This window comes from Gastrolobium bilobum, unplaced genomic scaffold, assembly GCF_033153095.1.
Source record: "Gastrolobium bilobum isolate Gb01-03AN ecotype WA unplaced genomic scaffold, APGP_CSIRO_Gbil_v1 utg7290, whole genome shotgun sequence".
NCBI lineage: Eukaryota > Viridiplantae > Streptophyta > Magnoliopsida > Fabales > Fabaceae > Gastrolobium > Gastrolobium bilobum.
The window spans coordinates 323,207-348,918 of record NW_026898915.1 but is presented as its reverse complement, the minus strand read 5'-3'; the positions used below and the strand labels follow the sequence as shown (position 1 = coordinate 348,918).

General features: G+C 36.2%; 2 protein-coding genes across 2 annotated transcripts; both read right to left on the bottom strand.

Moving 5' to 3' along the window:
* Window positions 1–760: 760 nt before the first annotated feature.
* LOC133285441 (FRIGIDA-like protein 4a) lies at window positions 761–3,793 on the bottom strand. The gene is made up of 3 exons (XM_061482658.1): window positions 2,791–3,793; window positions 2,209–2,384; window positions 761–1,677 (listed from the first exon to the last, which is right to left on the bottom strand). The coding sequence occupies exons 1-3, from the start codon at window positions 3,677–3,679 to the stop codon at window positions 1,183–1,185; spliced, it is 1,560 nt and encodes a 519-aa protein (XP_061338642.1). The 5' UTR covers window positions 3,680–3,793; the 3' UTR covers window positions 761–1,182.
* Window positions 3,794–12,314: 8,521 nt separating this feature from the next.
* LOC133285442 (uncharacterized) lies at window positions 12,315–24,728 on the bottom strand. The gene is made up of 3 exons (XM_061482659.1): window positions 23,746–24,728; window positions 19,777–20,084; window positions 12,315–12,920 (listed from the first exon to the last, which is right to left on the bottom strand). Exons 1-3 carry the CDS (start codon window positions 24,624–24,626, stop codon window positions 12,565–12,567), a joined length of 1,545 nt encoding a protein of 514 aa, XP_061338643.1. The 5' UTR covers window positions 24,627–24,728; the 3' UTR covers window positions 12,315–12,564.
* Between the last annotated feature and the right edge of the window lie 984 nt (window positions 24,729–25,712).

The following is a 25,712-nucleotide window of genomic DNA, read 5'->3' as shown; positions in this document are numbered from 1 at the left end:
CGCTCATGTTTATTGAATATATTACTATGAATCATCACATAATTTATGTCCTCAAAACAAAAGCCATTTCACCCTCAACATAAAAGGAATGACACTCAACGGGTTCATCAATCGCTTCCACTTGCTCCTGAAGCAACCACATCCCTTCCTAGCCCGGATTGCCACATCCCCACAAAGCTAAATATCATATCCATTTAAAGGATGATTAAAGTCAGGGAACAACGGTGAAAGATAAAGGCTACTGGGAGTAATCAGGAGTTAGTATAGAAAGAGTTATAGATCCAACTTCTTTAGTAGGAATCGTCGTGAAGGACTTCAAGCAAAAATTGAATGTCCTCAAGAAGAAATATCTATTGTAAAACCAAACTATGAGTGAGAAGAAAAGTTAGACGTTGCAACTTCTATATAACGTGAGAAAATATTCCTTTCCTCCATCGTAGTCTCCCGTGCAATGCAACCACGCAATGTTCAGCGTGCTTTCTTACTTTTCGAGGGTTGCTGAGCTCAGTTTGCTAGACACTTTTTCCTGTTATTTAGGGACAAATAATCGTCATCCCATTCCCTCATTAATAATAAAAAATAAAAAATACTGTTGTACCAGACGAAATACATATCACAAACTGGGTTTAGGTGGCAATATTCTTCCAAATCTCACCCCCAGCCCTAGCCAGGTTTAGGCAGATTCTTTTCCCCTTATCATCTTTCATTTGGAAGGAATGCAACAAGAGGAGCATGTAATGGAACAATTAATAACTAAAACTGCGGGATTATGATACATTCATCTCAGACAAGATTATTTCCTTCATAGACTTTATACCATAGTCAACAGCTGCCAAGAAACATATTACCTTCTTTTTTTCTTTTTCTTCAGTTTGATCCCAGGATAAGCATATAAGGTAAACACAGTAAAAGTAAGTCTTTCTACAACTAAACCGAACAGTGGTAGTTGAGTTTCTGATGTTTCTCGGCCGTCCTAGTTACTTTCCACATTCACCTAGTACTACGGGGATCATCATTAGAAATACAACTTCTCGCCATGCAGAGCAGGAAGTGGGACAGTAGTTATAATTAACACACACAACTGCTACCGTTAAACGGTTAGTGATTACAAACAACATTGCGAAAGTAAATGGGATCATGATCGTCATATCAGTAGTTACCATCTTGAAGGGGTTGTCATTTCTATCGGTAGTAAGCCTGCTGATAAGTGGGTGCCAAAACATTTCCATAGCCACCATATGCAGGATAGTTCATGGGAGCCGTTGGGTAGGATCCTGCAATAGCTGGCGCTGGCTCTGGTGAATAAGCATAATGATTTGCTGGGGGACTTCTGCTGCCATACATGTGGGGCGGGGATGGATATGGTGGAAGAGCAGCTGGGTATTGCCCGTGTGATGGAGACCTCACGAATGTAGGAGCAGCGGGGAAAGATGATACATAAGCATTAGTCAAACGGCCAGCTTTGGCTGGGGGCATTGGTCCTCCATTGCTGTTGCTTGCTCGTGTTCTTTTGTTGGCAGGGACAGCAGCTGGTTTCTTCTTCTCGATCTTGACCTTCTCCAACTGTTCAAGTCGCTTCTTCAGATTTTCTGGGGGGAACTCTGCCTCAAGTTTGTACTCTTCAATGCATTTAATCACGGCCCTGAGTGCAGACTGCTCTTTTCTTGCAGCTAGATACTGGGGGATCATATTCAGCATTATAAAAAAAAAAAAAAAAGTCAGTTTAACTAGTAACCCACTTCTAATAAGTAAAGAAAATACAATAGAGCACTTTTACCATTTCCAGCTTTTTTTCTCCGAACTAATCAAAAAAGCAGCACAAATAGATGAGAAGAATCAGAGATCAAATCGGTATTATCTAAATATTAACACTGAGAAGAAGGATATCAACACTCCCTTCCCTTATCTCAAACACACGTCTAAGAGCAGTCTTTCTAAGCTGCATACTCTATACAAACAATGAAACCAAAAAGAGAAAAACTTGCGGACATCTATCAACTACACATTCACAGGTTAACAGCACCAGTGATCTAAGGTCAGCAGTGGGACTACACCTAAATATGAGATCAGCATTGAAATGAAGAAAGAGACATGCTACTACTCATTGAGCATAAAAGACAGTTTAGCTTCCACAACATTAAACTAGTAAACCACACAAAAAGTTATGAAATAATTATATGTTACTCAATAAAATAATAAGAAAAATACCGCAGCTCGGCCTGCATTATTAGGATCTTCCGATATAGACGCTGCAACTTTCTTTGCATCCTTCAAAAAAGATTTTAGCAGTGGTACAGGGGGGAACTTATCCACAAGACCCACTTCATATGTAAAGTGAACTGCATCAAGCTGCTGACCTCTGCTGATCAACTCTTCAATCATATCTGCAAACATAAACAGATATTTGCATTCAGTCCTGGATGTACTACAGACAAGACCAATATGTACACAACTCATACGCAGAAATTGAATAAGATCAACCACTGGACCTCTTGAATAGAAAGACCCTTTTTGTTTGTTCATAAAGCCTTAAGTTGTTGACGAAACCAGAACGATTCACTAACCACAACAGTTTTTAGATCCTAGGACTAAAGCTCCGTGACTCACTTCATAAATGGGGAAAACAAGGGAGAAGAGTAATGGAAAAGCGACACTAGCTTACTAAAGCATCCTAACGACATTAAAGGAGAAGAATTATGGTGAGTAAATAATATTTATGACATTCCCATTTCACATAATAGTTGTTTTTGAAAAGGAAAAAAAGAAAAGAAGATAGCAAAGCAACCATACCAGGCATTTGTTGAGTAAGACCAAGGGAAAGGGCAAGCTTGGGCATCTGTTTCCTCCAGGCAGAGGCAATTACAAGCTTCCTATACAAATCCAAATCCTCCTCCTTCACAATTCCAAAGGTAACAAGATGCTGCAAGAAGGTGTGAACATCAGGGGTCTTCACATTCTCGATTCCACCACGCTCTTCCAGGCTCGCCTTCCAAGCTTCAGCAATCTCCTTGGCACGCTCCTTCACGGTGGGAGTCACCAACAGCCTCGACTTCCCAATCACAGGGTCCACCACCACCGGAATCAGCGACTCCAGCACCAACACACAAGCCCAACCCAAGTCATTCACACCTTTCTCCCCTCTCTTGTCCACCGGAAACACCTCCGATATCGCTTCCAGCACGAACTTCGCTGGATCCACACACTCCCCAAGCGCCACCGGCATCTCAGCCCTAAGAGCCTCCAACTCCTTCTTCTTCCCAATCACGAAACCCCAAAACCCAAACGCATCCATCCTCAGGCAGAACGACTTCAATTTCAGCATCAAACCCTCACCATTATCGACCTCACCGTCCTCGGCTTCTTCATCAACAAGTGCGGAGATGGCGGCGTCCCTGCGCTTGTCGACGTTACCGATGGCGATCTGGACGCTGCCGTCGATGGAGGTTTCGCGGCTGTCGAGAAGGTGGAGGGACTGGTCGGTCTGGTGGTCGAGGGAGCGAATCTTGCGCTTTAGAGCTTCCGATTTGTTGAGAAGATCTTTCTCGATGGAGGAGAAGTGATCGGAGAGCTCCTTCCAAAGGAGGGTGCAGCTGGTCATGAGGGAGGTTTGGCGCTGGAACTCGTCGAAGCTGGGCTGAGCCAACTCGGTCAACTCGCCGGGATCGGGGATGGACCCCATGGTGGGTGCGTTGTGACTCAGTTGACGGAAGCACAGAAAATAAAAACCCTAGGTTCGAATCAATGAATGGATTTTTAGAACGAACGAATGAATGGTGGTAAAGCAAAGAAGAAACAAAGAGAGAGTAAAGGTAGTGGTGAAATGGAAAGAGAGAAAAGAAAGAAAGAGGGGTACAACGAAGCTGCTGACGTGGATGGATCACGCGGTGACACGTGTTGTTTGATTCTGAAAAAAGTGGTTGAGGGGCGGTGCTAGAATGCACTTGTAGTGCGTAGGAGGAGTTGTTGGAGTAAGAGCCTAAAGAGTAGAGTAGCAGTGAGTTGAGGGTTAAAAATGGTAAAAACAAAGGCGGCAAAGGATAAATTAGTATAATACAATAAAACATCCTTGCTTTATGTCACCCTACTCAAGATAAGATACACCACTTGTGTCATTGTCTTCAATTTTAACTAAACTTACTAAATTTTCAAATCTCAAAACCAATGTAATGTATTATGTATTGAACTTATGCAATTAAATTTATATAAATATGTTTTAAATATAATAATAGGAATATTATAATTAAAAAAGTAATTATCATTTAGTATTAGGTATTACAACTTCTTATTAAAAATTATTTAAAAAATCTTTGATTGAATGCTCAATAAATGCATTATTGAGAATCAATTATCCAAAAAAAAAAAAGATTTAACTTGAAATCGGGACTTTTGACCATACTAATTCAAAATTTAAAAAATTTGATCAGATTAAATTTCTGATAAATCTAGTATCAGACTAATATAAAATGACGTGCTAGTATGTCACTGTATTAAAACACGTAACATTTGATACCGTATTACACACAAATCAAACAAGTTAGGCACGACAGAGTCAAAATTGTATTTGACCAAACAAAGACACAACATTTGCTTGCAATTTCCATCGGCTCTCTATTTTAAACCATTTCTATAGCAGTATAGCACTGTTTCAAATGTATAATTATTACTATTTATAAACAATAAATTAATTAATTATGGCCTTCAAAATTTTTAGATAAATTAATAAGCTATATCATCAGTTCTTTTTTCAAAAATATAATTATACACCTCAAATTAGAGAACTAAATAATTTTTTTAAAAGGCATTAATTTTTAACTTAGTTGAAATTCATATTATTTGCATACTTTAGTAAATTAAAATAATGGATTTAAGATAACTGATAAAAATATCTAAATACTATAAAAATATCTATTTATTCTAGTAGTGAGAATAATTTGTTTCCTTCAGGGTGTGTTTGGTACAAGAGAAATTTTTTGGTGACCGGAAATCATGATTAATGGGAATTCAGTAGAAATTGAGTTTACTTAGAATCTTACGAAAAAGGTGTTTGGTTCGCCAAAATATTACCGGGAATATTGAGTGAAAATTACTGATTCCATATTTGGTTTAGAACGAAATATGACTTGGAATATGAGGTTATTTTACAAAAATAACTCCAAACTATTTTTACTTTTGTAATTGATAGATTGGATCTAGATTTTTATGTGTACTGGGGTATTTTTGTCTCAAAATTTATTGTTGTGCTTTCCCTTTTGCTTGGTATTCTGATTGGTATTCCGAATTACCATATTATTTTTGGTAATCTAAATAGTGACTTTTCTTTATAAATCAAATTACCAGTAATCCTTAGATGTCCGGGAATCGTAATTTATTTTTTCTACCAAACGTGGTAATTACATTTACCAAAGAAGGATTACCGGTAATCCTCTTCAAAAACTTGAAACAAACACCCTGTCATAGTTTTTTAGGTAGGAAAAGTGGCGTGTCTTTGTTTGGCCAAACACGGTACTGATTTTGCTGCATTTAAGTTGTTTGATTTGCGTGTAACACGGTATCAAATGTTGTGTATATTAACGTGGTGATACGCATAATTATTAAAAATTTTGGCCGGATTGACGCGAGAATCGTTAAATCGGTTATATAACTAGGTTAGTTGAAGTAACAGATCGATCATGCATCAGAATCGGTGCAATTTGGTTCAACCCGGCTGATTTTTGTAAACACCGGTGATCCGGTCAGTTAACCGGTGACCCGGTCCGGTCTCAAAAAAAATTATAATAGTCATATTTCAATATTTTTTTACATAAGTTATGTACCTACAACACTAATATTATCTCAATTATGTACTATGTATAAAATTTTGAATTAATTTATAATTAGAGATGTTGTTTTCTGAACCTAAAGCTTCGTATCACGATTATTATATTTTTGTTTGATTTTTTATTTGATAATAATATGTGATTTATTATTTTTTGTATTTAAATATTTGAAATTTTTATCATTTTGTTTAGATATTTGAGTATGCTTATAATTTTTTAATATAAATTATAAAATTATATATAATTATCGAGTCATGCGGTTGAATCAGTGACCCGGTGACTCGGTACTTCAACTAGGCCAAGCCGGTTTTAATAACATTGAGTGATAGTATTAAAGTTTTATTTTGTTTTAATCTAATAATAAGTTTGATCAGGAATTTGATCGGATTAAATTTTGAATTAGTATGGTCAAAAGCCCTGAAAACCGATTTGAAAGTAATTCATTCGTGAGTTTAACATCGGTCCAATAGTTGCACTGGCCATCTCGCCTGATTCTAAAAATACGGCTCAAAACTCTTGTGAATTGACTTTTGGGCAAAACCAACGCGACTTAAATTACCTTATGGCTGTTTGGTAGAGGTTTTTATTACAGTTGTCTATATAATTTTCATTGGTATTCTCTCACAATCATATTTGATACAAGAGTCCAAAAAATATAACCAGGCAAATCTGTTGCCTAGAGTTTTGGTTTCTTTGCAAAAGTTGAAGAAATTTATAATTTTAGAAAATCACTTGCGACATGGTATTTTGGAGTTTGCTGGGAAACGGAGAAAAGGAGCACGAGATGGAGACGAAAATAACCCTGAGATATACTGTTGTTATCAGTCTCTTACTTTTATTTGAGATTCAAAAATTAAAGGAGTTACTTTTGTAATTTTAATCTATTTTTCCATCAATATTTTACCTTAAAGCAAACATAACTTAGAAAATTCAATTAATTTTTTTCGATAATATTTTGCCTTATCAAATAACTTTTTTCAACTTTACCAGTAATTTTATTTTCCCACTATTTTTTCAATAATTGTATTTACCTGGTTAAAAAAAAATTTTCCTCTGTAAAACGAAGAATTTGGATAAGCTCAAAGACGACGAGTGATTCATGAATTTTTTTTTTTTTTTGAACATGATTTAGATGAAGAAATTATAAGATAATCATAATAATTTTCTTACAATGAACTATTAAGGTTGTGCATATTAACTATATCAATTCTTATCATTTTTCACTATCAAAATTACAAATTAATTTTTACAATTGATATTAAAAGATAATAACCATACATATAATAAGCATTTGCAAGACAATGCATTTCAGATACTTCTTATAATTAATACTAAAAACTAAATACAATATAGTTAAAATGTACAAAATTAAAGATTAATATAAATAATAAGGATAGTTTCACTTTTTTAAATTATTTCTTATTAAATTTGTATTTATCTTATTAAAAAATTACATTTATATTTATGTATCATTTTTTCTAATTTAATTTTTTTTCCTTTTTATTCATTATTTATTATTTTCTGTTATTTATTTTTTACTTTATTATTATTATTACTTATTGTTTTTTATTTAGGTTCAGTTACCGTCATTGTAATTATTTAGGGATAAAAATATTATTAATGTTTATATTGGTTGATTTGTATTATTTTTCTTATATCTTTACATTTTTTAATTTAGAATTATATTTATTTTCTGTATTGTAACATTTTCATAGAATAAGGTACATAAATATATAATTTTATGAATTAAAAAATAGTAAATACACACTAATCTCGAAAGAGATAGAGTTAACTAACTGATATGATATGACGCATTACAATAAACAAAATTTAAAAGTTACATAGGATAAGAATGTAAAATAAAATAAAATTTATTGCACGTGATGTGGCAAGATTATATTTAATATAATATTAAGATTATTCATATTGTATGTTGCGTATGCAAGAATGTAGAACAGTACTATAAGGTTATATTAGTACAGACGAGAGAAGGAACTTTCGCAGAAATCGAAGTTAGATCAGAGGGAAGACAGAGAGAGAATGTGTGGGGTGGGACAAAGACTGCTGAACGCCACATGAAGGACTCAGATAAAGTAACAAAAGGGATAACAGGTGGAACACAATGAAAGGAGGAGGTACGTAGTAATCTAAATACTAAAGGGGTCAAAAAAAATTAAAAAAAAAAAAAAAACACACTGTTTGTGTTTGGGTGGAGGGTACAGTACCTGCCACCGCAGAAAGACACAGGCATGCGTACAAATGCATGTTGAGATAAGGTATAATTCACCCCCGCATATCCTTTTGGACATGGATCTATATTTTATTAGATTATTTCGACTTTTTTAAGGATTTTTTTTATCGTTGGTGGTGTTTTTGAAATTCACTCTTTACATATTAGTTATCTTATTTTCTGAGTTTTAGTTAATTAATATGAAATTATGTATACATATTAAAAAAACAATTATTTTTTCTTTTCCGTCACAATCTTCTTAATATAACATCATCCTTTCGTTTAATTATGTTTATTCTCGTTTAAGACACATTTAAGATTTGAGCATATCTTCGGTGCTTCCCTAATAAGTATTCATTTACTTTATAAAAAAAAGACTCATATAACATTAATCATTAAATAAATTAAAATAAATATTCTCGGATGGGTTATTTTTCTTTCAATTTTAATAAATAATATACCGAATAATCGGTATTAGAAAAACACTGAAAATATTTTTCAAAGAATTTGCATATGCTACTCTAATGTATAGGTTGAGGCGTAATATGCGCGAAAAATGATGCCGACGAAGAAAAATGAAATATAACTAAAAAAAAGAGAGGGTAAATCTTATATATCCCCCAAATTGAATTCAAAATTCCATGCTTCTTATTTTATTTTTGCTAAATATTTTACAAAACTTATTCAGCAATCCAGTCAATTTAAAATATAAAATTAAACAAACAAATGTTCAGCTATACCTTCGCCCAACTGGTTCCTTGCCCTTGACAAAGTACAGGGTAAAGATTAATAGTGAAACGATAAAAGACTTGATTAAATATTTGTATTTGTGTCCTTAAATGTTAGCAATTTTAAAACATAATAAGATCTTGGTTTAATCGAGAATTCTAACAGCAGATACAATAAAGCAATGTACCATTAAAATCTATATCCGGTTAAAATAAAAAATAAAAGGCACACTGAAGAAGTACAATTTACCCTAAATATTCTGAAGAAACCAGACCGATATTATTCAAGCACAATGAACCACTATTCACCAAATCATAGGTGTTTAACCTCATATGCTTCAACCGCATTACATAGATCATGGACAAACGTAATTGCCCACCAAATTTGTTTCTATAGTAACATTAATTGTTTGAATACAGACGCATGGCGAAGATTAAATGGAAACACTTCCCAACACGACTGAACTGAGTGTTTATACCATTAATCAAATGGATTTAAATCTTCTGCAATTCTAAAATTATTGAACAACATATGAAAGACAAAGTAATAAGACCCCTACTAAGGCATCTAGGAAACGTTACAAGAGATTAAGCACCAATGATAGACTAATCTATGGAGAGGAATATTCTATATGAAAGCAATTGTGTTAGAATAGAGAGGATGCATTATGCGGAGTGGCTCAGGAAGTTTGGATAAAAGGAAAAGAAGCTAGTGGGGAGGGCCAGTCTGGATTTGATAAGATTAAGTACCTCGAAAGTGTTGAGACTTTTATTCCCTTTCTAATTCAGGTGTCTTTTTTCTTTTTCTAATTCTTATTTTTGGGGAACTCCTGAGTCCTGAGTACTTTTCTTCACTTAGTTTCTATTATAGATAGAATTTCCCCAATTCGGTTGTTTAGCTATCATACTAATATAGAAAATCCAGTCATTCTGCGATAAAAATTACTAGTTCCTTTCGCCTGTCATACTGTGATCTGAATTTTACCATAAAGACAGAATTTATTTTTCAAATATAACTAGTAATCCTTGTCAGCAGTTGTAGTGGATCCTTACATGAAAAAAAAAAAAAAAAGTGTCTATCTCTATTTAACAAGATCATATCTTATTATATTATTCAAAAATAGCAGGGAATGAAATCTTAGTCAAACATTACTGCTCACAATTTCAATTTATGAAAAATAAGAGTATATGCAATGACCCTAAATAAATGAATAGAAATGACATTATATATATATAAAAGAAGGGGGTTGCATTGGCTTTTTGACCATTGTAACATTTCACTAGTAAAAAATTATCATCTTGCCCTCGTTTATAAATTATTTCAAAAATTTAACCTTATCAACAAATATAACATCAATCTGTCCCTGTTTGACCGTTGACCATTAAGATACTCGGGTATCTCCCTCCTTATCCAGGTATATTTCTCGAAATAAATCTATTCTTACATATGTTGAATATTTACCCGGGTAAGTAACAAGATACCCGAATATGCAGTTATTTATCCGGATAAGGAGGGGGATACCCAAGTACAGTAGTATATATGGCAGGGATATATTCAGCCAAATCGAAATGTCATGCTTTTTCATACAAAAATAAATAAATTAAATCTTGAAGAACAGAGACATTCATATATTCAACAGCAAAAAAATATGATTCAATTACTCAAAATAGGAAAAAACGTCAATCCAATATATATATATATAGCATAGACAAAATGGTCAATGAAACAGAAAAAAAAAATGGAAGCAATCGGTACCAGCCTGTTCATTTTGGTAGTTTAACACGTTCAGCCAACTTCACAAATACTAAGAGAGCCTGTTCAATAATACTTGAAGGACTGAGCATGCTGCGAATATTTTCAAGCACATGGATGAGAAAGAAACAGATGGAATTTTATGGAGAAAATCGATGAACAGAAAAAAAAATTGAAGGAAGCCCTAAAAAAAAAACTGATAAATCTTGCATCCAAAACAAATTTTATTACCACTAGGTGCTTACTCTCAGCCACTAGTTAGAAAGAAGGAAATCCCTTACCTCATTTATGCCCTTATGCAGTAAAGAAAGAAAGCGAGTGAGCCGGGCTAAGATTCCATTCGAAGTAACTTAACAGGATTCAATGTTGCACCATCTTCAACTCTTCTCGGGATCAGGAGTTTTTTTTTTTGGAGTAGACTTAACAGCCCCCTTTTTTTTTGTGTTTTCCAGATTACCCGAGTATCCCCTTCCCTATCCGAGTAAATAATTCAAGTATTTTTTCAGATTATGAACAATACTCGGGTATTCCCCTCCTACCCGAGTAAATAATTCAAGCATTTTTTCAAATTACGAACAATACCCGAATATCCCCTTGAATATCCGGGTAAGGTGAAATTTTCAAATGATACCTGAATATTCCCTACCTACCCGAGTATTTTACGTAAACAGAGACAGATGAGTGATATGTTTTGGTTGAAGAACGAATTAGTAATTAATTATTAAATTAAAACTACATGAGCAAAAAGCCAGGTTGCATTCGTCCAAAGACCCAAATTGTCCTACTAATACATATTTTGTGGGATCCAAAAGAATTTTAAAAAACAAAAAACAATAATAAAGAAGCCCAAAATTCAATGTATGTGCTGGAAAAACTTTTTCCAACTGTAAACATTATGTTTACATTTCCCATAACAGAAACGTGAAGAGCTATACACGTGATATGAAAATGAATCACCGACTTGAATCTCCTTATGATTAATAGTCTCACTTGACGATCATCCTACATCAAGAAGTTGAATAACTCCCTTTAAAGGACAAGTCCTTAAAGTCATCTTAAACCTGTCTCTTTGAGATCCATTTATGTATCGTTTGTTATCAATTTAATGATTTATGTACCAAAACGTGTAAATAGCTAAAAGTATATCATTTTCAGATACTTATAAACACTACTTTTACTGACGGACATATGGCAACACTAGGTTACCTTCAATTCCAATAGAAACCACTTGTTTCTTTGATAAAATCATCACACACCACTTGATGTGCACAAAGTAATATGCAAAAACATGCTTTTCTCAAACAATTAAGGAGGTAACTTCAACTACATTATGCTGGAACATCACCAGCAAGCAGTGATCCTTGCAAAGTCATGTAGAGGTGACTGAATCCAAAAATCCAAAAAGCCATTTAAACTTCTGGTACAACCTTGACCAAGTTAAGAATGCAAGACTGCATACAAGTATCATTATCATCACCAATTCCCTACTACTCACTGCCCCATCCTAATATTCAAAAATGAAATGGAAAAATTAAAGTAGACTAGATGATTAACCACTAGGAATGGGCAGCGAGCAGAGTTTCATCAACCAATTAAACAAAACTGCAAGCAATCAACTAGGAATGGGATACTAAAGAGGGATTTAGACAGTTTGCATGAAATTAGGTACAAAATAGTAGAGAGGACAAGACAGTTACCACCCAACATGGGGAAAAGCGAGGACAAGACAAAGACTTAAGATTCCAGACATTGACTTTAAGAGAAGTAGTGCGTTCCAGGTTGTCAGATGGTGGAAAGGCGAACAAGTTTTCCTACTGTGCCTAATGTTAACTATGGCAGGAAAAATCAAAATGAATCACAAGAATTAGAATAAAAATGTTGGCAACGCTGCCTCCTAATGTAGCATTAAAAAGGTTAATATAATATAACAAAGCTTTTATAATTTTCAGGAATCGGGACTATAATGCAACTGGAAAGACTTTTTCCAGAACAATCTACAAACCATTTTACACTGTTATTCCATGTATAGTCCAAAAACTACATGGACGGTTTGTATTCTCTCCTGCTCTCTATGACTGCCTTCTTCCTTGTGTCAAAATCAACTTTGTCAAGATCAAAAGCAGTCCCTAGATAGCCATACAAGACCTTCCTTTTCTCTCCTTTTTTCTCATCCACCGTCACAAGGTTGGCATTGTTCTCGTCATCCTTTCCTAATGTTTGGGGCTGCACACGGGCCCAATCCTTGCGTCCATGATTTTCCTTCTCAAAGTGTTCAGCAAGCCGCATGGCCTCCATAAAGCCTGATTGATCACCAGCAAATTTAACCAGTGTCATGCCCAAATGACCATCTCTTCCATATAATGACTTTGATTTGCCACCCATAAATCCGAGCTCTGGAAAACCATGCATGAAAATCAGATGGAAAAAAAATACTGTCAAAAGAAGTTCAAAACCTAATATTTTTATAAGTGCTTCCTAACAATGAGTTGTTTGCAGCTATATGACATAAATTTCAAAGATTATGGCAGCAGTGGCCATAAATGCTTCCATTTAAGGCAACATCAGCCAAGTAATTTACGTCTTCGTGGAGATTTTGAGCCCAACATAATGCTATATTTGTCAAGGAAAACTATAGGAGTGAAAAAAGGTGGACATAGAAAACGAAAGGCAGGATAGTAATCCAAACCATCTAAATCAAGAGACTAGACAGTAAGGGAAATTGACTATTAGGAGGATTGTCAAAAATAGGAGATAGATTTTCTACATTATCCAAATTTCTATCCACCAGAATATACTATTTATTCCATCAGGTCAAAACAGATAATTTCTAATTTTCTAATAAGACTAGAACCAAAAATAAGTTCACATGAAATTAGCTTGCAGACTCTAGCAACAAAGTAACCAGCTAAGCACTTGCAGTAAGATTACAGTCATGAAGATCGGCTAAACTCACAAGCTAGTAGATAATAAAATAGAGGTTTCAAGATATACCAGATGCAATACTATGGAGCTAGTAAAGCAAGAAGAAATAAGAAATACAAGGAACAAGCACCAAAAAGAAAAAATATGGGAGTGGAGGAAACTAATACTTCACACCAGTCAACAAAAAGGTGCATCCACGGATAAGCAAAACAAAAATCACTCCATTTGTGCGATATTTGGTATCAAAAAACTTGACAACCACAATATAATTCATAAAAATTAAAACAGAAACAGGGACAGAAAGCCTATAGATCAAATCGACCCCTTTTTACCTTGTTAAGATCAAGGCAATAGCAATCTATTGACTATATAAAAAAATGCAAACAAGCTACAACGCTATTTCAAAATTACTTTTCTCAAAATAAATATCATCAATGCAACGTACAAAATCAACATATTAAAGCATCAACTAGAATAATGTAAGGAAAAGATACCTACACAAAATGAAGAGCTATACCACAATAATGTTCACCTAGTTTCTTGATTGTACCATCAGAACACATGCATGAGTTTAAATGCACTGCTAGATGTGAGCGTAAATGGACAGGTAAGAACAGATGCACACATGCACAATTCAATATCTCCAAGTCAAAACATAGTTAAGCATCAACTAGAATAATGTCCATAAATGATACACACAAATGAAGAGCCATCCCACAATAACATTCACCAGACCTACTTTCTTGGTTGTCCAATCTACAGTCATTAATGTGCATAATTGCACAGCTACATGAGTGCGTACATAAATGGACAGCTACATATGCCCAAAGACGTAATTGAAAATTCATCATCTCAAAACATATACCCTGAGTGCTAGATGCAAACTTAAGAATGACATACTTAAGCAACAACTAGAATAACATCTGAAAATGATAGACACAAAATGAAGAAGCATCCCATAATAACGTTCAAAACCTACCTTCTTGGTTGTAAAAATCAACTATCATCAAAATATAAACACAAGTGTGCATTCATAAATGTACAGAGGTACATATAAGTATCGAAAGCTCTATGCATCAACAACATCTCCCCCTATCTATCTCCCAAAGAAACAACTTTAAAGCCAGTCAAAGGAAATTAAAAATAAAAAAGAAGAATAATCAAATGAATCAAATTCCTAAGAAAATAAGGCTGCAAGGACGTGATTCATCAAGGTCAAAATACAGTGTATAATGTTCCACAATATGGACAGGTTTAGGAAGCAAGTTTGGCTCCTACAAAGTGAACAAGTTTGGACGGGTTTAGCAAGGGTCAGTCAGCAAGTTTGGCTTCTAGAAAGTGAACCCTTATACAACAAACTCACAGATTAATAAGCCTTCTACAGAAGAAATAAAATTAGACAAAATCCTCAAATCCCAAGACCAATCTTCTTCTTTTTTATTTTATAATTTTTGGCTAACATCCATATACCGGGTTACAGCATAAACCACACTTTACATGGGTCCCTAATTTGTTTGGTTGTGGTAGTATAGAAACCCAGATTCAAGCTACTCACTAGTGTTTCCCAGTTCTCATAGTTCACAATGTAATTATAAGAGGTATGGGAGAAATGCCCATCTCGTCACCAATCCTTACTAAAGCACTCATTCATAGTTTTATTTATAAGGTTAACAATCATGGGTGGGGGTTAGTGAACCAGTAACTGACAACATGAAAATAATGGATCAGGAACCAAGTTTAACAGTTCATTTGATAGGAAGAAGCCGAATGGAATGGAAAAGAGTACTAATATTATTGAACGGAATGGTATATGGAAAGGACAACAGTAGTATCATTGAATGGAATGGATATTTTACCTTGGTGGAAAGAAAGAAAAGAACTTTTATATAAATTTTCAATTTAACTGTCTCGAAATAAATAACATCTATATATCTAAGCACCATCTGGAGGACTGACATAATCCCACTCAAGTAATGCTACTTTCTCACACACATATCACTTAACATCTGAACAATTTCGACAATCTGATTGCAGTTAGTCCCACCTAACCTTTTGAAAGCATACACTCACTCTCCCACCTCAGCAGATGTGAGAAGATATGACCACTCCTCAGGAGTATCAAGAATTTTAAATCCACTCTAGTTTCTCTCTCATTTTCAAAAGTAATCAGCATTGATTATTGAGGACCTGAATCTTTAGGGAGCTACAGAGGACTGCAATAAGAGAACCTATGAGTTAGCATGACAATTACATCCAATCACCCCAAAATCAAAATTCTTAACTAAAAAAAAAAGCATTCGGATTGACTGCAAAGAAATTTAACCAATACCTAAAATGTGAAAAGAATGAAAACTATCTAACAATCCAAACCCATCTACTCAAGTTGCAGAATCACCAATGCATCATGAGTCAAAAATTCCAAAAAACAAATCAAAGTAAATCCATGAGGATAAAGTAGAAAGAAACTTAAAAACCATCAATGATTTAGCGTATTCTTGTCGAAGCTACAATAACAACGCTGCCAGAGTTTTTTTTTTTTAATGTGTTTGTAATTTAAGCTCCAGTCATTGGGATCATTTAACTATATGAAACATGTCAGGATGCTGATGAAAACTTGCAACACCAATACCTACACACCAAAAGCTAACTTTTCCCACATACCAAAACCAAAATACCAGAAAGTTACAGCAACACTCACAAAGCAGTTTGAAGATGTAACAAATGAACAGTAGTGTGCAAATAAACAGCTTCAACAAAGCTGTTTTACATTATTGAATTCTTAATCTTTCTCAGCCTCTCTCATAAGCTGTAACTGACTATATAGATGCCTAGCACAACTGAGAATCAACTAGATATGTCAAACCAAGACATAAAAGGGTGGTAATGAAGGTCAAACAAATTACAAATGACCCAGCTTTTAAAAAAACATTCAATAGCCACACCAGAGCAAAAATCTACTCTGGAAACATATATGACAGGAAAGATAAAAAATGAAAGAAGCAAGTCACAATAATCAACTCCAAGAACTCTTATGATAACAAAAGCTGTTATGGGTTTACAAATTCCTCATAATTTATCAGAAAGCAGACCCATGATTAAATATGAAACTGAAAATTCATATAAGATTAAACTTTTAGCAAAGAAATGAAGAAAACATAACAACATTAGCACACAACAGAAGAGAAGGCCGAAAGGGTATACACTTTCACCTTGCCAGGACTTCAAATTGAATCAAACAGGTGGACATACAAACACCATATTGGCATAATGATAAGATTCCTCTTAAGGTGTATAGTAGGAAGTGTTACAGGGGATTACTCACTATTGATGACTCAGCAGGAGGTAGCGCAAATAAAGGGAATGAGAACAATTCTGTTAGTGCTGGTGCTGAGCACATTGCTGACGTGGAATGAGGCCTTGGTCAGTTACATAAACGGATGGATGGAAGGAGAAAGGAGGCTGGAAAATTGGGAGTTCTTGGGAGAGATCAGTGCCTCTTTAATTGCACTGAACCAGCCTCTGGAATTACTGTAGTTGATGTTCTTATTTTAATTCTGCATTTATCATTCTGTCATAAACAACCTTGTTATTGTATTGTTTCCTTTGATTAATATACAGAAATCCAGTTCTTCTGGGCCAAAAATCTTGTGTTGCTGCGTTTATATTCTGATATATTTGTCCAATCTTATCAATTGGTATCAGAGCACTCCGATCCTAGGGGTGCTTTGAACGGTTTGATGCGCGCCATGGAAATACGTTTGGAGGTCATAGAAGAGATGATGAGGAGGAATGAAGAGCAAATAGAAGAGCGTTTCCGCAGAACAGAACAAAAATTGAATGAGATCGAGCAGCTTTTGCGAAGCAAAAGAAGATCTAGACGAGAACTCCATCGTCACGGTCCGGCTTGCAAGAGGAGATCAGAATCGGTGAAATCAGAAGAGAGTGTCAACAAAGACGTTCACCTCGTTGATTGGTTAACCCCTAAGCTGGAGCTTCCTCGAGGCCATGGTGTGGAAGAGGTAGAAAGCTATGGAACGGAACTATGGCAGAAACCAACTACTCTGACGGAGAAGATGATGAAGGAGATGACGACGTTGGAGAAACGAATTATGGCTGGGTTAGCTGATGGGTTTGGAGTTGGGCCTAGTATCAAAGGAGGTGGGCTGGGTCGTAGTACTAAGCCCAACAGAAGCTCAATTAACAACTCAGGTGCCAGGCACGTGAGTTCTTCTACCACTATGAAACTGAGTGACATGCTGATAGACACTCACGCGTCTGTTAATGCCACGCTTCAAGCCACTAACACACGTGGCAGCGTCATGGGGCAGTTCAGACAACCCAAAGCAACTAGAAGCGCTGGGAGCAACGAAGCCATGACGGAAGGTCGTCATTTGACCCAAGGGCAGCTCCAAGACCGCATGCGCAGAGGAGGATGTGGAACGTCACCAAACGACATACGTTCAGGGAACCCAAATCGATCTGATATCACTGAAGCTATTGGAGATTCGCGAACCCTAGAAGGATCTGGAAGCAACAATCTGAAAGGGAATGGCAGGAGGCTCGCACAATCCGAGCTCCAAGACCGCATGCACAGAGGAGGATGCTTCAAGTGCGAAGACCGTTGGAATCCCAACCAGCACTACAAGGTACCACAACTTCATCTCTTAGTGGCTGACGAGGTCGAAGGCGAAATAGAGGCTGACGAAACGGAAACGACGACCATTGACGAGGCTAGAGAAGAAGTTGAAACGCTGCAACTCTCTCTCTACAACATTTTAGGGCCCTCTTCGAACCAAAGTATGAGGATATGGGGTTTGATTAAGGGTGAAGGGGTGGAGTTGTTGGCAAGGGTTACAGGGGTACCAGAGATGCCACAGCCACCGGAGGAGGTGGCCCAACCTCCACCGTTACTGGAGCCGCCAGATTCAAGCTTTGGCGAGGAGTTGGCATGCTATAATTGCGTGAGAAAATTGCAGCACGAAGCGGAGATGAAATTGGATCTGATTAAGGTTCAGATGTGCCCAGTTCAATCTGAAAATAATGGTATTGTTGTCTCTGTTTGTTGTGCGAATTGGGCTTGGCAGCCCATAAGTCCATTTGCACAAGGTACAATATTTTATCCTTTCAAGCTGCATATCCGTGAATTCTGTCATACGGGTATTCTTAACTTTCTTCCTATTCCTCGAGGACTTGCACAAAACATTGAAGTGTCGGAAGTTTGTGGCTCAAATGCATTGGCTAAACATTTGGAAGTTAAAGAGATACAATGGGACCCGGGTGGAAGTTGTTGTGCATCATCAAGTGAAAGTTCTTATGCATCCTCATACATAAGGAGGTCCGTGCAATTCAAGCAATGGGATCCCGGTGGAATTTTTTGTTTTATTTTATTTTATTTTATTTTTATTTTTTTAGGACTGCACCTCACCTTGAGGACAAGGTGAATGTTTTGGGGGGAAGTATTGATAAGATTCCTCTTAAGGTGTATAGTAGGAAGTGTTACAGGGGATTACTCACTATTGATGACTCAGCAGGAGGTAGCGCAAATAAAGGGAATGAGAACAATTCTGTTAGTGCTGGTGCTGAGCACATTGCTGACGTGGAATGAGGCCTTGGTCAGTTACATAAACGGATGGATGGAAGGAGAAAGGAGGCTGGAAAATTGGGAGTTCTTGGGAGAGATCAGTGCCTCTTTAATTGCACTGAACCAGCCTCTGGAATTACTGTAGTTGATGTTCTTATTTTAATTCTGCATTTATCATTCTGTCATAAACAACCTTGTTATTGTATTGTTTCCTTTGATTAATATACAGAAATCCAGTTCCTCTGGGCCAAAAATCTTGTGTTGCTGCGTTTATATTCTGATATATTTGTCCAATCTTATCACATAACTGCTATAGAATGCCATATATATCAGTGTTTGTACAAAAGAAAACACCTTCACAATAAAATTCAATCACCAATAGCAACATAAATAAACACAAAGTAAATCTTAGACTGCTGCAAGTGTCAATCAGTAATCATTTCAAATGCTGGATCTGTCTCTAGTGTCTCAGTTTCTAATTTTATGTCAATGGCAACTCCTATAAAATCAAAATGACTTTTCAACTCGTTATCTTTAAAGAGATAATGTCATAAGAGTATTCCATCAAACTGTAGCATGAAGAAGAGATTGGCTAACTAAGAAATATTGGGAAAGGTAACTATGTGTTTCCCGCTGAAACAACTATATACTCAGCATGCATACAAGTAACATTTACCTGAATTTATTCAGACCTTTAAAAGAGACATCAAGACAGAGATGATAAAGAATGGAGGGGTACATTATACCTCTAACTTTATTATCCATCGTTTTGTTTCCCAAACCCTCCATGCGACCATCTCTATTTTTTCCAGTATTTGTATTATGAATGATAACCAGTGGTGGCCACATGATCAGATCATCCTGATTTGCTGCTGCTTCATCAGCAGATAGGAACTGATATGCCTTTGAGTTATCAGGAGGCTTTGAGTAGTTCCAACCCATTAAGACACACAGAGCTTTGTGTAATCCCAAATGATCAACACGTAAATCAGCATTATCTGAGTTGTAAGTGTGCATAATGAGAGAATGCATATCTGGAAAATCTTTAGTAGACCTGAAAGTTGGCATATCAAGGGCATTGAAGAATATATTTAGGTTTTCATCCCATAACCAACCTGTAAGTGCATACAAAAGGAAAAGTAATAGAACACATTCACCTCCTTTAATTGATATTTAACACCAAATATCTTTTTTGAACTAAGTCAGACAGAGAATCTACGCATCCTAAGTTACACCAAAGCACCAAGGGACTACTCAAATGGGGATCCCCACCTCTTATAAAATCCCAAATTAGCACCGTAACATAGTTAGGTAATAAACTTTTGCAGATGCCTAAATTTTCAAGGACAGATAGACAGATGCCTAAACTTTCCCAGACCATAAGTTGCAAAGGCATAGCATATACACAGTAAGTCAGTAACCAAATATCGTATTAAACAGGTAGACAGATACTCATACTCCAATAAAACAAATAAAGCTCTCTCCTAAGAGATACAGAAGGAGAATTTTAATCAGTACGAATTTGTGCGCATCAGATGTTTCTGTTCTTAAAAGGATTCAATTATTTGCAACGACATCATAGTGCAGACCACACATGATGCTGAAACTCAACTTTAGAAGCATTGTACTAAAGAGCACCGACAGGGGGATTTATACAAGGAAGTATAAATCGATTTTATAGAAGCAAGAGAATATTCATGCAAGGAATAAGCATGGTAGCATGACTCTAAGATATAACTGAAAGGGCCAGAGATGGATGTGTTAGTAGCAGGCCAACACTTAGGAGAGTGTATGTGTAAAGAAATACAGATGGACCCCATTGATACAGTTGGGGTTAATAATAGTTAGATATAGTTCGAGCCCATTAATATTGTAGATATAGTAGTTAGGTTGAATGATATTGGGACATATTCCCCAAGAGAATTGTCAGAAGTAGGGTATAAGGAAGGAGAGAGAAGGTAATTAGTTGTAACAGTCAGTAAATAAAAGAGATCAGGCTCTTGAACACTAAGAGGAAAAGCTTTGTAATCATTCTTTCTCTTCCTAATATAGGTTCTCTGAATCTCCAATGATCTAGAGCTAAGGGAGATCACATCAGTAAATTCCTACGTTCTTTCTTTCACTCTTTCTCTAACAATTGCACTAGTTCTATCAACCAGTATCATAGCTCCTGGTTCAAGAGGTTCTTTCATGGTGCACACGAGGATGGAGTCATGATTTGAATTCTCGAAAAGGGGATTCAAAGCTTTGATGAAGCATAGAAGTAGGATAAAGAAAATGAAGGGGAGAGAGAGAGGGCATTTGGATGTAATAGTCAATAATAGGAGAGATCAGGCTCTCGAACACTGAGAGGGAAAGCTCTGTAATCATTCTTTCTCTTCCTAACCTAAGTTCTCCATTGATCCAGGGCTAAGGGAGATCACATCAATAAAATTCATACTTTCTTATATTCTTCCTCTAATTACCGAAACATGTCTATGAGCGTGCAGCTCACTTATCTATCCAAATAATAAAAGGCAGCCCACTTATACTGTTGAGATATATAAAACCATTAATGTAGCCTCACCCAACAGCTTAAGCTGGAATTTCTTTCAAGTGGAATTTCTTTATTCGCACAGGTAGGTGGGCCTGTGCATTATCCACCCTTCAAGCCCAGTGGGCTCTCGTGTGAGGGGGAGTGTTGAGATATATAAAACCATTAATGTAGCCTCACCCAACAGCTTAAGCTTTTGGGTTGAATTGGTTCTTTACATATACAAATGCAGCTCTATAATTCTCATCTAAAATGCCCATTATCCTAAATTTTTTGCAACAAATAGAAAAACAGCCTCAGTTGTAATAAGTAGTAACCAATATAACAATACTCAAATTATCACTGCACCTCACGTTCAACCTATACAATAGAACACTAACTTCATAGATTAGAATTAATAAGTCAGAAATTGATGGCAGTGTCAGCCATTTCATAAATCAAGTAACATTAGAGTGTAGAGAGAGAGCAGAAGTGTTGCCATATTATAAGCCATAAAGAGCTACAAACTTGGTGAAAGGTATAAGAGCTCCAATGTAAAATGACTCCTCCAGTCATAAACAAAAATAAAGCAGAACTGTTGCCAATGCTATATTAGATAAACATAAGAGCTCTAGCCATGTTAAGAGCTACAAAGAATGAGAACAGTTTCAACAAAAGCTTGCAACTTGTCAATCACCAAAAAAGAGATAAAGATCATCTCAGTTGCATAGAAACTATGAGACATGCAACCATGACATCATAAGTATATCTCATGAAAGAAATAAGTTTGTCAATCCATCAAATCCTACAGAACCATCAACTGACTTCATAAGAACTACAACAGGTCTACAAATATCAGTCCCCATTATTTCTAACAGAACAACTATAGCAAAAGCAGAAATATATAAGCTCAATAAATACAGTATCCAGTTCAACAAGAATGCTTACTTACGGAAATGACTCCATATAAACAACAGAAACCAACCATGTAAATACAAGTATCTAAACTTCAAGGGCTCACTTACTGCTTTCCAATTATAATATTTAGAAAAAACCACGCCCCGTTAAACCCGACTAGCGAGTGTAGGGTGGAGGTAATTCTTGTACGCAGCCTTACCCTTGCATAATTGCAAAGAGGCTGTTTCCTGGATTCAAACCAATTTCCAATTATAATATTATATTAAAAAAATCCTTCTACCAAAATTTCCTGACAATCCTAAATGAAATCAGATGCACAAAATAAATCCTCTTACAAAACAAGTTTCTAGTACTGTAAAGTATGAAGTTGGGAGTTTCACATCACAAAAGTTTGACAACTTGTGCAATCAAATATAAGCATAGAACCAAATTTATTTGGCAGCCTGTTTTAAGGACTAAGTTTCCTAGGCTGTGAATGAGTGAATACATGCTGTTACTGTCAGATTTGGTGAAAGCAAATGCAGCTAACAAAATAAAAGTCATAAACTCCAATGGAAAGAAACAACATTAGGACCAGGACCCTAATATTTTCAAAAACCTAAGCTCCAGACAAAATTTAAGTTGTAATGTTGTCAACCTGAAATAAAGCAATCAACTTCCACTACTCTCAACTGAGCTGCACCAGGAAACAAGACAAGCAAAGATCCATTTTTCTAAAACTTAAGACACTTCATTTCTAAAGAATTTGGATATATCAAGATTCTAAAATCCTAATACTTCCTTTGTCTCCTTGTACGCATAAGCTAAAGAGGTAGACAAAGGTATGCCTCAGGGGTCAATGCCTCCTGCTGGATGAGAGCCACGCTTCCGGTGCCTTAGGCATGCTTTCTGGTTCAGGCAAGGCACACCTTTAGTGCCTAAATGATAATCATAAAAAACCCAAAAGCCCAACAATCTTACTTGTCAATTGTGATGCTAATGGGGTAAAAAAAGTCCAAATGTTACAAAGTAACTAGCCGGCCGGTTTAGGATCTTTGGAGCAAGAAGCTTAGGGCCACGCAAATTGAACAACTTAATCAGTTTTATTTTCACTATGAATGTTATGCTATGCTTGAATATTTTACAGCTATCTTCTTCTTCCTCTAATTTTTGGGTGCTTCTCACCTCAAGGTAATGAAACTGCATAGCGCCCTTAAGGCCTTTGACTACCTTGTTAATGCTATAAATGAATTCAAACCAAACAACCTCAGAAAAAAAATTCATAATCATCCGAATTTTACCAAACCTGCCACAAGCCACACACTGAAGCCGCCCTTGCTTTCCATCCTCCAAGTAACTCTTCTTTTGGGAGGCATTTTCATTAATCAACTTAGCAAATTGAAGAAAGGCTTTCTTCAACGCATCCTGATCAACCTGCTGGTGCCTAGCATTAACCCCATCAACCCTCAGGTGCTTGGAAGGTCTCAACTCAGCATCACGACCAGGGTCCACCAAATCCCGTCTGAGGGGGCCACTGGGACCTGCATAAAACTCGCCGCCAGGAACCGTACCAAACCCATTGAGATTAGCATTACGCAAAAGCTGCTCCCTTTGCCTAGCAAGTTCATCCCTACCATCCTCATCGCCATACTTCCTCTTCGCCGAGCCTTCAAGCGGATTCCGGTAATGGGGGTGGCGGCCGTCGAGGCGGAACCTCCCAGGACTAAGGGATCCGCCGGGAGGGAAGCGTTTATCGAAGCCGCCAAGGAGGTCAAGAGGGCGGGGTGGTGGTGCGAAATCCTGGTAATCAGGGGGAAGAGCGAAATAGGATCGGACGCTGCCGTCGGCGAGGACTATGGTTCGGCGCTCAAGCATGTGGAAGCCGTAAGCCGGGGGAGGAGGAGGCTCCGGGAAGGGAAATGGCATAAGGGCCGGGTTTCCGGGGCTACGGTTAGAGTTATGGTTAGCATTAGGGTTAGGGTTGGGGTTGGGGTTGGGGTTGGATTTGGTTTTTGGGGAGGGGGCGGTGGAGGGTTTGGGATCCGACGGAGATTTGTTTGTGGCGGTGCCGGTGGCGTTGGGTTCCCAGCGGGATTTGCGGTTGGAGGCGGAGGCGGATGCGGAGGCAGAGGCGGAGGCGGATGCGGAGGCAGAGGCGGAGGATTTGGGATGGTTGCCGCCGGCCATCCTGGGGGCAAATAGGGTTATTGAGTTGTGAGCGTACCAATAACGCGGATGCTGTTGCTGTCTGCAGAGCAGGGTGAGCGAAGGTTTACAAATTACAAAGCCACCATGTTCAAAAGCATAGGAAGTTAATTGATATTAAAAAAAGTTAATTGATTCCCTTTACTTAAAAGGATAAATTAAATTATGAAAAAATATCTCTCATTTTAAATGGAAGTAAATCATTTTAATATATAATTGATGATTATTTTGTATTATTTTAAACGAAATGATGTTATTTCTACACATTTTTAAATTATTTCTCTTTCAATTTTCTTGACAAAGGCAAACAGAAAAAAAAGAAAGATAGAATAACCTATCTCGTATTAAAAATAACTTACTTCATTTAAAAAAATGATATAAAAATTGTGATATTTAAAAGGGATAAGTTATTCTATTTTTTTTTTGTCTATCATTCTTCAATATTATTAGAGCAAAATCTTAATAGAAGAGAAAAATAATAAAAGTAATTGAGATTCTAATAGTATTGTAGAATAGTAGGTAAAGACAGTAAAAAAGATAGGTAGAATAATCTATGCCTATTTAAAATGATAAATAATTTTTTCATAAATTATTCTCTCCAATTGTGACGTTCTTTTTTAACTTGCTCCTCCTCACGAAAAAATATTTTTAAATTTATTTTTATATAAGAAATTATATTTAATCTATTTTTTGTCTTCTATAATTGTCATGATATCTGTTACGATCCAATTTGCAAGGTATACGGCTTAAAGTTTCATATTGGTTGTATGAACAATTAATATGATATTTATAAGTCCTTAGATACTATCATCTTTTGAGCTAGCTTTTGAATTATGCATCAATATCATCGTCAATTCGTCTTAAATTACTAATGGATTTTGACATGGCGCCACATTACGTTTGATTGGCTGTATTTCATGTAAGTTTTTTTTAGATGTAAGTTTTAGATCTTATATGTTATGTTTATATTTATTTTGGTCTTGCAAACAAAAATTTCAAATTAGTCCTTATACATTAAATTATTCACTCTCTTTTTTTTTGGTGAACAAATTATTCACTCTTTATTGT

Excerpts from the sequence above, each read along its gene's own strand:
- LOC133285442 (XM_061482659.1), bottom strand. The coding sequence starts at position 24,626 with ATGGCCGGCGGCAACCATCCCAAATCCTCCGCCTCTGCCTCCGCATCC. Across the intron at positions 20,085-23,745 it reads CAGTGTGTGGCTTGTGGCAG|GTCTACTAAAGATTTTCCAG; the intron begins GTTTGGTAAAAT and ends GCCAACTTTCAG. Across the intron at positions 12,921-19,776 it reads GATGGATAATAAAGTTAGAG|AGCTCGGATTTATGGGTGGC; the intron begins GTATAATGTACC and ends ATGGTTTTCCAG.
- LOC133285441 (XM_061482658.1), bottom strand. The coding sequence starts at position 3,679 with ATGGGGTCCATCCCCGATCCCGGCGAGTTGACCGAGTTGGCTCAGCCC. Across the intron at positions 2,385-2,790 it reads TCTTACTCAACAAATGCCTG|ATATGATTGAAGAGTTGATC; the intron begins GTATGGTTGCTT and ends TTATGTTTGCAG. Across the intron at positions 1,678-2,208 it reads ATAATGCAGGCCGAGCTGCG|TATCTAGCTGCAAGAAAAGA; the intron begins GTATTTTTCTTA and ends ATGATCCCCCAG.